At 48.6% G+C, this 9,586-nt stretch overlaps 2 protein-coding genes across 3 annotated transcripts; one reads left to right on the top strand and one right to left on the bottom strand.

Annotated features, from left to right (window-relative positions):
• Positions 1 to 184: 184 nt before the first annotated feature.
• On the bottom strand, positions 185 to 3,572 carry MRPL49 (mitochondrial ribosomal protein L49). Its single transcript, XM_053368282.1, has 4 exons — positions 3,408 to 3,572; positions 2,019 to 2,184; positions 973 to 1,100; positions 185 to 362 (listed from the first exon to the last, which is right to left on the bottom strand). Exons 1-4 carry the CDS (start codon positions 3,501 to 3,503, stop codon positions 216 to 218), a joined length of 537 nt encoding a protein of 178 aa, XP_053224257.1. The 5' UTR covers positions 3,504 to 3,572; the 3' UTR covers positions 185 to 215.
• Positions 3,573 to 3,662: 90 nt separating this feature from the next.
• On the top strand, positions 3,663 to 8,524 carry FAU (FAU ubiquitin like and ribosomal protein S30 fusion). Of its 2 annotated transcripts, none has more exons than XM_053368283.1 (5): positions 3,663 to 3,787; positions 6,114 to 6,196; positions 7,409 to 7,553; positions 7,931 to 7,986; positions 8,359 to 8,524. In XM_053368283.1, exons 2-5 carry the CDS (start codon positions 6,122 to 6,124, stop codon positions 8,482 to 8,484), a joined length of 402 nt encoding a protein of 133 aa, XP_053224258.1. In that variant the 5' UTR covers positions 3,663 to 3,787; positions 6,114 to 6,121; the 3' UTR covers positions 8,485 to 8,524. The 2 variants fall into 2 exon arrangements, with proteins under 2 accessions (XP_053224258.1, XP_053224259.1); XM_053368284.1 differs by having other exon boundaries at positions 3,682 to 3,787; positions 6,109 to 6,196.
• The last annotated feature ends 1,062 nt before the right edge of the window (positions 8,525 to 9,586 follow it).

Here is a 9,586-nt window from a genome sequence, read left to right as displayed (position 1 = left end):
ATCTAGAAGTTCCACTTGGCCGAAAGTAGAAAATGTTTAGGCTATGCTTGCTCAGCACACTTGAAAGAGCCGTTTGTTTCCTGCAGTACAAATGCAAACCTCTAGGCCTAAATAATCCCCCCCCCCGCTCATTATTCCCACCCTACTGATCAACATTATTAGAAAAGTGGATCTTACAAGAAGATAAAAAACTAGTGAGAATATCTCTCATTTATTTAAAAGCCTTTTTCCAACAACCACTTTTTTAATTCCTGCTCAAAAAATCCCTTGACGCGAATCATGCAGGAAACTTCATTCACTTGGGTGACTGCTGTCTGCCCAGACAGCTGTGTGATGAATTCCTTCACTTCATTTTCAAGGGCCTGGGAGGAAATGAAAAAAAGTCAGAAAGTAGCATGATTAACCCACCTCAATTTCCTAATCACTGGCTAAGAACAGTACAGCCACCACTGTTGTAGTTGTTAAACAATCCTCAACTCTCTGCTACCAATAAGATCACAGCCACTTGCTCCAGATTAACCTGGAACTATCCATAGATAGGGACGCGGGTGGCGCTGTGGGTTAAACCACAGAGCCTAGGACTTACTGATCAGAAGGTCGGCAGATCGAATCCCCGCGATGGGGTGAGCTCCCGTTGCTCGGTCCCTGTTCCTGACAACCTAGCAGTTTGACAGCACGTCAAAGTGCAAGTAGATAAATAGGTACCGCTCTGGCAGTAAGGTAAACAGCGTTTCCATGCGTTGCTCTGGTTCGCCAGAAGCGGCTTAGTCATGCTGGCCACATGACCCAGATGTACGCTGGCTCCCTCAGCCAATAAAGCGAGATGAGCGCCGCAACCCCAAGAGTTGGCCATGAGTGGACCTAATGGTCAGGGGTCCCTTTACCTTTTTATCCATAGATAATCCACTTATTTTGTCATCCTAGTATAAGAAAAACCAACGGGGTGCAGTATGCAATGTGAATAACACCTACCCAAATATCGCCTTCAATCTTTCTGATGACCGTCATCTTCCTGCACCCTCTGAAGGTAGTATCTGTGTAAACTGGGATATTGTGCATTCGCGACCTCCTTACAAAATAAGGAAGGTCAGGAGGTGGGTCTAGTGTAGGAGAAAGCAAAATGTGTGGATCTACAGATGGTCACATTTATATAACTAAATCAAAGCACAAAGCAGAGAGCTGGGTATACTTGCCCCCCCTTCCTCCTCCAACCCTCCACTAATTTTATAAACATTCCTAATTTGTGTAATTAATTAAAGCCACAAAACATCTTGAGGTTCTAGCAAGAGAATAAGGGAAAGGGGTGATGTGAATCAGAAGCAGGTAGAAGTACTGACTTAAAAGGTTTATACCTTGTGCAATAAATGAAATGTCATATACAGGCACCTACTAGTGCCAGACTTGCTTATCGCCAGTGACAGAATGGTGTGATTTGCTTTCTGCTGCCTTCTGTATCTAGTTCAAACTTTACTTCCTAGGGTGCCGAAAGGATACTACATGTACAAACTCTTTCAGGGACCCCTTCCCTTCAAAAGCTAAGGGTGGGCAACTGCATCTCGCTCTCTCCCTCATCTATCACAGGTCAAGTTTGGCAGGTGGATGCAGCTGTATATGAAGTCAGTCCATCTTGTTAACTACTGTCTACACTGAGTGGCTCTCCGGGATGTCAATAAGAACTCTCCCAGGCCTACCTGGAGATACCACAGGGAATTGAACCTTGAACCATCTGCAGTTAAATAAGATGCTCTACCAGTGAGCTATGACCCTTCCTCTGACATCAATACGACTTTTGACCACACGGTTCTTGCTGAGACCTTTGCAAACCAGACCAAACAGCCTGATCGATGGTGCCTGCAAACCCTCTTTCAGCTCAGCCAGGTCTTCACCAATCCCACACCTGATGCCATAAATGATGCCAGGGACAGGGCAGTTAGACCTGGTTGGGCCAAAATGGTCTTGTGAGTCTAAGACTCTGAATTATTTAGAGCAATCAAATTACCCCTTCCCCTGTATTTTACCTTGAGGTGGGCTCCATCCAGAAGGGGTGGGATAACTGTCATGTTTCGGGGGTACTGGTACTCTGGAGGGAGGTATAAGTCTCTCCACAAACCTATATTCATTAGTAGATTCAATAATCCCTGGATATTTCTGTTCTGTAGAGCTGGTTTCTGCTGAAGCTTGCCTCTGAAACAGAAAAACATTAGTCAACTTACAAGAACTTTGCTTGGGGATATCGTCACTATTTTTCTGCTATAATAATGGCAGAGATAAATTTGTCAGAGAGAAATCAGTTCTTTCTTCAGCTATGGAGAATGAGAATCGTATGCTAACGGGGAACTGAAACTAAATGTTCCTAAAACATTTTTTATAAGTCTTATTGAACCATTTTGGCCAGACAGAATAGGCACAATGTTTGAAGGAGATCTTGCAAGGCCACCTAATTCAACCCCCTGCTTGATGGGGAAATCCAGAGCTAGAACATCACTCAACAGCTTGCCCCAAAAGATGGCTTCCTAGCCTCTGTTTGAAGACCTTCAGCAAGGAAGCACCCACCCTGTAGGGGAAACGCAGAAGACCATTGTAATTTTGAGGAGTTAGATGACATGTCTCTTTCCCTTTTACATCCCTGGTTTAAGGTTTGCTGATTCATGATAGTATAATTTGTATTTCACACACCAGTATCAGGAGTTTCCTGGGTCCCCTGTGTTCTAAGTGCTGATTGGCTAGTGGGGAGGATACCCATATGCATTGAATTGGGTTGGAGACTCTCAGCTGCTCCACATTAGTTTCACCTGGTATCCCGGGCTGGTCAATCACAAAATTCAACTTGAGCCACTCTGCCTAACAAGCACCCCAGAAGAATAAAAAATGGGGCAAGGAAGAGATAGGAAGATGTCCATGTCTACCATCCTGACCTCCTTCTAGAGTAAACAAATAAGGATAACAGAGTCTATGAAGTATTGGTCAGGAGCCTACAGCCCACCAGATGTTGCTGGATTACAATTCCCATTAGTCCATTCTAATAGCCAAGCTATTTGGGACTGAGGAGAGCAGGGCTCCCAACAACATCTCGAGGGCCAAAACTTCCCCATTCCTGCATTAGAGGGGACTGCGAAGTCCCTACTCAGCATCCCAGATGATGTCAAATAAAATAAAAACCAGTGCCCTCACCCTCACCGCTCATTTTTTACACAATACAGAGCAAACACGGATTTGCAAAGCCAGAAAATGCTCTTTTATTTTCTTTTGGAGAGGAAGCTCTACCCGCTGTATTTCTGCCCGTGCCCTGAAGCTCCTGCAGCAGCAGCAGGGGCGGCGGCGCCCGTCTCGCAACCCAATCCCTAGCCGCTTCCTTCCACGGCCCTCCGCCCCCTCCCTCCCTCAAGTTGTGCTCGAGTCCCCTGTACCGTGTGAGCCGCCGTCAAGAGTCGCTGCCGCCATCCTTCCAGCAACGGCCCCTTCCGCAGCCCAACTCTGGCCAAGGCGAAAGCCAAAGTCGCCATCTTGAGAGGAGGAGGACAAGCGCGGATTGATGGCGTCAACGCGACCCTACCATAGACAGGGCACGGCGCCAGCATAGAGACAAAATGACGGTGCCAGCCCAGCCGCGCGAGAACACCAAGCCGAACCAACCATAGAGACGCCAACGCCCACGCCCGACCCCACTGCGCCTGCGCCCTGGTAGTCCTGCCCCGTTTCCTGCCTCTTTCCTTTTCCCTCGTCTGCGTGCGCGGAGCGGCGGCGACTCTTCGGCTCTCCCGGCTCCATCTTGGATCGGCGACTGAGGGTGAGACGGGAAGGGAGGGGAATCAAAAGGAAGATGGTGGGGGTGGGGTCCCCCGGACTCCGGGGTCCCCTTGAGCCGGCCCTCAAATCCAGGCCTCCTATTTGGAGAGGCGGGAATTTGAGAAGGGCAGGGAGTGGAGCCCGCAGTTGACCTACTCGGAAGTAGACCCCATGAAGTGAATAAGCGCGGCTGACTTCTGGCCCTTAGCCCAATGGGCCTACTCGGAGCAGGACTGGCCTCGGCTGCACGCGGCTCGCAGGGCCCCGTGAAGTACGTGGAGATGGAGCGGGACGCGTGTTCCAGCGATGCGGGCGGGCGGGCGGGCGGAGTTGCCTTGGTCTTCCTTCCTCGGCTTCCGCGGGGACCATAGAGAAGCACCCCGAGTCAGTCCGTATGGAAAACGCGGCCAGCAACGCTCTTCTCACGCTGCTAAGACTGAGAGACTGCGCAGGCAGGCAAAGGCCATGGAGCCGGTTTTAAAAGCCTGAGGAACAAACGAAGCTGGGGGGGGGCGGGTTTGCCTTGTTGCCATTCTTATATGACCCCCTGTGTGTGGATGGTGCTTCCTAAAGAAGGGGCATGACAGGTCATCGAGGCAAAAACGGGGTGAGGGAATGGAAGCGAGGAGAGAACGTTGCTTGAATGGCACATCCTTTGCCTGAAGTAAAAAGTAGGGACTAGGAATGATCCAGATGTGTTTTGCTGGAGAATTTAAAGATATAAGGAAGGTTGCTGTACAGGCATCGCAGGAGACCTTTATTTATGTAGTGATTAGGTTTTCCTGTTGCCCCATAATCAACGTTCCCTGGGCATTATACTTATTTATATCCTGCCTCTCCCCCCTGACAGGGACTCAAGGCATCTAACGGATAAAATGGAAACAACTAAAAACGTAGGCAGTGCATAACCGGTTGTAATCCCTCTTCTCATGGAGGGGGGTTGGGGTATGTGTAAGTGAGGTTAAGGACATAATGATTGGGCGTGGGTAATTAAATACAGTATTTGGGGTTTTTTGTATTAGTATTTTTTTTGTAAGGGAGTGATAAGAGCCAGTACTCTTGAGTGCTTTTTATGTGACTGGGGGAACACACTGTCCAAATGAACTCCTAGCTTTTCCTGGTGAATGCAGTGGAGGAATGGGATTAAGAGTCTGAACCTCCTGGGTCCTGTTTTAACATAGAAAGATAAATGGAGCAGTAGCAGGGTGTGGGGAAGAGATGGAAGAGCTTAATAAGGTAGAAAGCAGATAGGAATTGTAGGGAGAAGGCTGGGTGGGTGCGGAGTAAGTCAGGATGTTGGTGTTCGTATTGCTAAGGTGTGGGAAGGAACACAAGAGATATAATTTCAGAACTATAGTACAGTATTTGGTCACATCCACATTTAAAGCACATTTATGCCACGTTAACAGACATGGCTCCCCACAGATAAACATGGGAACAGTAGTTTACCCATCACAGAGTTCCCATTAATATAATGCAGTTCCCAGGACTCTTTAGAGGGGGAGCTGTGGCTGTTAATGTGGCAGTGCTGTGCCTTGAATGGTATGGTGTGGGTGGGTGACCAGGATTCTCTGAAAGAGAATTGGGGACGGCTACCTTCTCACTTTGCAACGGATAGGTCAAGACATCTCTGTTTCTGGGTGTGGAGCTGTTTGTGGCCCAGCAGATGGCACTGTGTGTTGTTCAAATGGGGGGCGGCGATAATCTTTGAGAGGAACTGTGTTCAGGTTGGCATTTCCTAGTGGACTCTGTTCCCTGCACCATATTTGGAAGGATACACACAGACAATTTTGTGAGTCCCTGAAACAAAGAATTTAGGGGCCTTCCAGCAGTATCCTGATGGAAGCTAAGTTGTTGCCAGGATGAGCACCAATAGCAGGCTGAATGGAGAGGCTTGTGAGCCACATCTCACGTTCTGAGTTTGTTCTTGAACAGCAGCACTACCTTGAGGTCTGCTTTACAGAATGGAGAGAGAGTTTCCTAGTCTAAAAGATAGGTGGGGAAACGCCAGTGGTACTAGCTTAAGAAAGAAGAGCCTGCTGGATCCGGCCAATAACTCATCTGGTCCAGCACCCTGTTCTTTCCATGGCCCACCAGATGCCTGTGGGAAATGAGCAAGCAGGATTTGAGCACAAGAGCCGTCTCCTCTTCTGTGGTTTCCAGCAACTGGTATTCAGAAGCATTGCTGCCTCCAACTGTGGAGGGCAGAGCATAGCCGTTGTGGCTTGTGGCCTTCAATAGACCTCTTTTTCATGAATTTGTCTAATCCTCAGGAGGAAATGCTATACTTTTGCGCCCTAATCTGATTGCTGTTCTCCTCAGCACAGGTGGAACCATGCAACTCTTTATTCGTGCTCAGAATCTGCACACCCTTGAGGTGTCCGGGCAGGAAACAGTAGCTCACCTTAAGGTAAGGAACAGTTAACTTGTTGTGCTATTTACTAAATTATTTTCCCACTTTCCCACCTATTGGTGTTCAAGGCAGCTTATAGCAATATTCAAAAAAAATAGGAAGCAAATCTGGCTAATTTCCTATTAATAGAGAAGAAAAGACCTCCCCCCCACCCTCTTAGCAGCCTTTGTGAAGAGTGCTGTACCTCACTAGGTTCACTGTACTTGGTTTGTTGCATAGCGATAGCGAGTGTTGCTTCTGCTATTCTCTAGCTGCTGTATTTGAAGTTGGGAAGGGATTACCCCCCTGTATAGATTGGTCTGAGGCTCTCAACACTTGTATCTATAGTTTTGCCACCTTTCATTACAGCTTAACTTTGTTTGCAGAAGTCACCTGGAGCCTTGGCTATTTCTTAGCGGCCCAGCAGCCATCTACTTGTGTGACCAGTTGCTGGGGGTGGGGAAGGGGATATTTTGGGTCAGACGCCTGTGGCCTTTCTGGTCTTTCCATCTCATTCTAGGCTTGGGTGGCCTTAGGACCAGGTCTGTGGTCTGAAGGCAGCAACCCTAGGCTTAGTGAGTGAGGCCTATATGGGTCTGGTCAGTGCCTGGATGAGAGAACACCTTGAGGTCCATTGAAGACACAGATGACACAGTGTGTAGTGGCTTCTCTTCCTTGCAGCTTGGGAAAGAGGCTGAGACAGGCAGTGCTTTATTGTTACTCCCCGGCCCCCAATATCGATGTTACATTTTGGTGGACATTTTAAATCATTTTGTATGCTTTTAATAGTTGATTGTAAGCTGCCTAGAGACTGTCCTTCGTTAGCTAACAAATAAAATGCATGGCCCCTGCAAACACATTCAACGGAACCTTGATACAGCTGGGGGTGTTGGTAGAAGTGGAGCAGAGTGGTGGTGGTGCTTAACCCTTCCCCTCCCTGCTGCTTTTTCTACTGCTGTTTTTCCCTTGCTTGTTTCAGACATACCCTTACAAAAATTCACCAGGGCTTTCTTAGGGGAGGGTTGGGCACACACCCTGCCCCATCTCTGCTGCCTTTTCCTTGAGGGAGTGGAAAGTACACACACAAGGGCTACTGAGGAGTTGGCTGTCGATGGGCCCTTCCAGCTCAATTCCGTTTTCCTTGTCCGTGGCCTTTGTGCCACCCTCCCTGCTGTTGCAGTTAGAGCGGTGGGGTGTTTTGGTGACTCATCTCTCCCTTCCCCTCCCCAGGCCCACATCGAGTCCTTGGAGGGCATTGTGCCTGAGGATCAGGTGATCCTCCTTGGTGGAACCCCTCTGGAAGATGATGCGGTCATTGGGCAGTGTGGCATCAGTGACCTCACAACACTGGAGGTTGCTGCACGCATGCTGGGTGGTAAGTATGGAGCCACCAGAACTATTTGTGGCTGGGGGGCGGGGGGCAGGTACCAAAGTGATGGCAGTTGGATTGAGGCTTGTTGGGTTGCTAGAAGGCCAGCAACTGCATTGCCACAGGTGATCAGAAGTCAGGATTTTGCCCTGCGTAAAGAATGTGGAGAGTAAACTTTCAAACAATAGCCTAGCCATCGGGTGGGTTTTAGCCCTCCTGTGAAGGTGCCAGCCTCTTCTCCCTGGACCCAAATATCATCTCATCAACAAAGGTCCTGGTTGACAAGATTTTCTTTAGGCCACACGCCTCTGGTCACTTCTGTCAGCTGTGGTGGTGCCTCCAGTGGCCTCCCTGATATTTTTTTGTGTTTCTTTCCTCCTCAGGTAAGGTCCATGGCTCCCTGGCTCGTGCTGGCAAAGTGAGAGGCCAGACCCCAAAGGTAGGTCCTGTTTCTGTTTTCTGCTGTGTGGGAGGACTCTGAGCCACAAAGCCCCGTCAGTATAAGAGTGTCTAGATTGCAGTCCAGGCAGAAATCCATGAAGTATAGTTTACCCCAGCATGCCCTTGAGCTAGCAGCTGCTGAATTTGGCCTGGTCCGTAACTTAAGTGCCCATAACTTAAGGATTGGGCTGGGTAGAGAGTTGTGAACTCCCCAGCTTTCAGGGTGTGGTTCTGGGAGTTACATGTCAGGGGCTAGACTTTGCATGGTGGAAATTGAGGCTGCAGGGCAGGGTGAATGGCGGTGGGCTGAATTCCTTGCTGAAGTTCAAGTGGATCTTTTACTGATGCCTGTTCGGTTTTGTTCTCCCAGGTTGCTAAGCAAGAGAAGAAGAAGAAGAAGACTGGCCGTGCCAAGAGGCGCATGCAATACAACCGCCGCTTTGTCAACATTGTGCCAGGCTTTGGCAAGAAGAAGGGCCCCAATGCCAACTCCTAAGCAGCACCCAGTTACCTAATAAATCTGATCTTAGCTTGGACCTGGTGTTGGTGGGTGTTTTTCTTCCTTATTGGGAACAGGGGCTTTGTTTCACTTGAGCCCGAGGACTGCAGTCGATTCAGAGGAAGTGGGGCAATCAAAGTTGCAAAGTGGTGTAGGAGAGCTGAAAATAATGCCAATATATTTCACATCTGGTAACCCAAGCGCCCATTTGGTTGCAGATAGTACATGGGTAAAGGGACCCCTGACCGTCAGGTCCAGTCGTGACCGACTCTGGGGTTGTGGCGCTCATCTCACTTTATTGGCTGAGGGAGCCGGCGTACAGCTTCCGGGTCATGTGGCCAGCATGACTAAGCCGCTTCTGGCGAACCAGAGCAGCACACAGAAACGCCGTTTACCTTCCCACCGGAGCAGTACCTATTTATCTACTTGCACTTTGACGTGCTTTCGAACTGCTAGGTTGGCAGGAGCAGGGACCGAGTAACGGGAGCTCACCCCGTCGTGGTGATACGAACTGCCAACCTTCTGATTGGCAAGCCCTAAGTTTCTGTGGTTTAGACCACAGCGCCACCCGCATCCCCTAGTACATGGGTAGAAGAGTCTAAAAATCTCAGGACACAAATTTTCAGCCAGTAATATTGTATTTAGTGTTAACTCTGAAAATATACTCTACAGTGGTACCTTGGGTTACATATGCTTCAGGTTACAGACTCCGCTAACCCAGAAATAGTACCTCGGGTTAAGAACTTTTCTTCAGGAAATACTGCGAAATACTGTCACCAGTTCACAATATACCACCAGCCACCTTCATAAAAATCAAGAAGGAAGCCTATATGCATTTAAAATGGGCAAGCTCTCCATTGCCCCTCCATGATGGCATATTTCCACGGCTGGTTTTTATATGTAGCACATTAGCCTCTACTATTTGACAAATCACTTCCACTAGAAGCTCACAAAGCAAGAAAGTAATGGAGGGAGGGCCGAGGGCCAACACAATGCTCATTTAGTTTGATGTTTTTTTAAGTCGGTCATTCTTGGAGAGGATGGACTACTTTCCTACAGAAAATATTTCCAACACAAGTATCATGGAAAAGGATTCTGG

This window comes from Podarcis raffonei, chromosome 16 (assembly GCF_027172205.1).
Source record: "Podarcis raffonei isolate rPodRaf1 chromosome 16, rPodRaf1.pri, whole genome shotgun sequence".
Taxonomy (NCBI): domain Eukaryota; kingdom Metazoa; phylum Chordata; class Lepidosauria; order Squamata; family Lacertidae; genus Podarcis; species Podarcis raffonei.
Note: the sequence above shows the minus strand (reverse complement) of the source record. Positions and strands in the feature narration are given on the sequence as shown.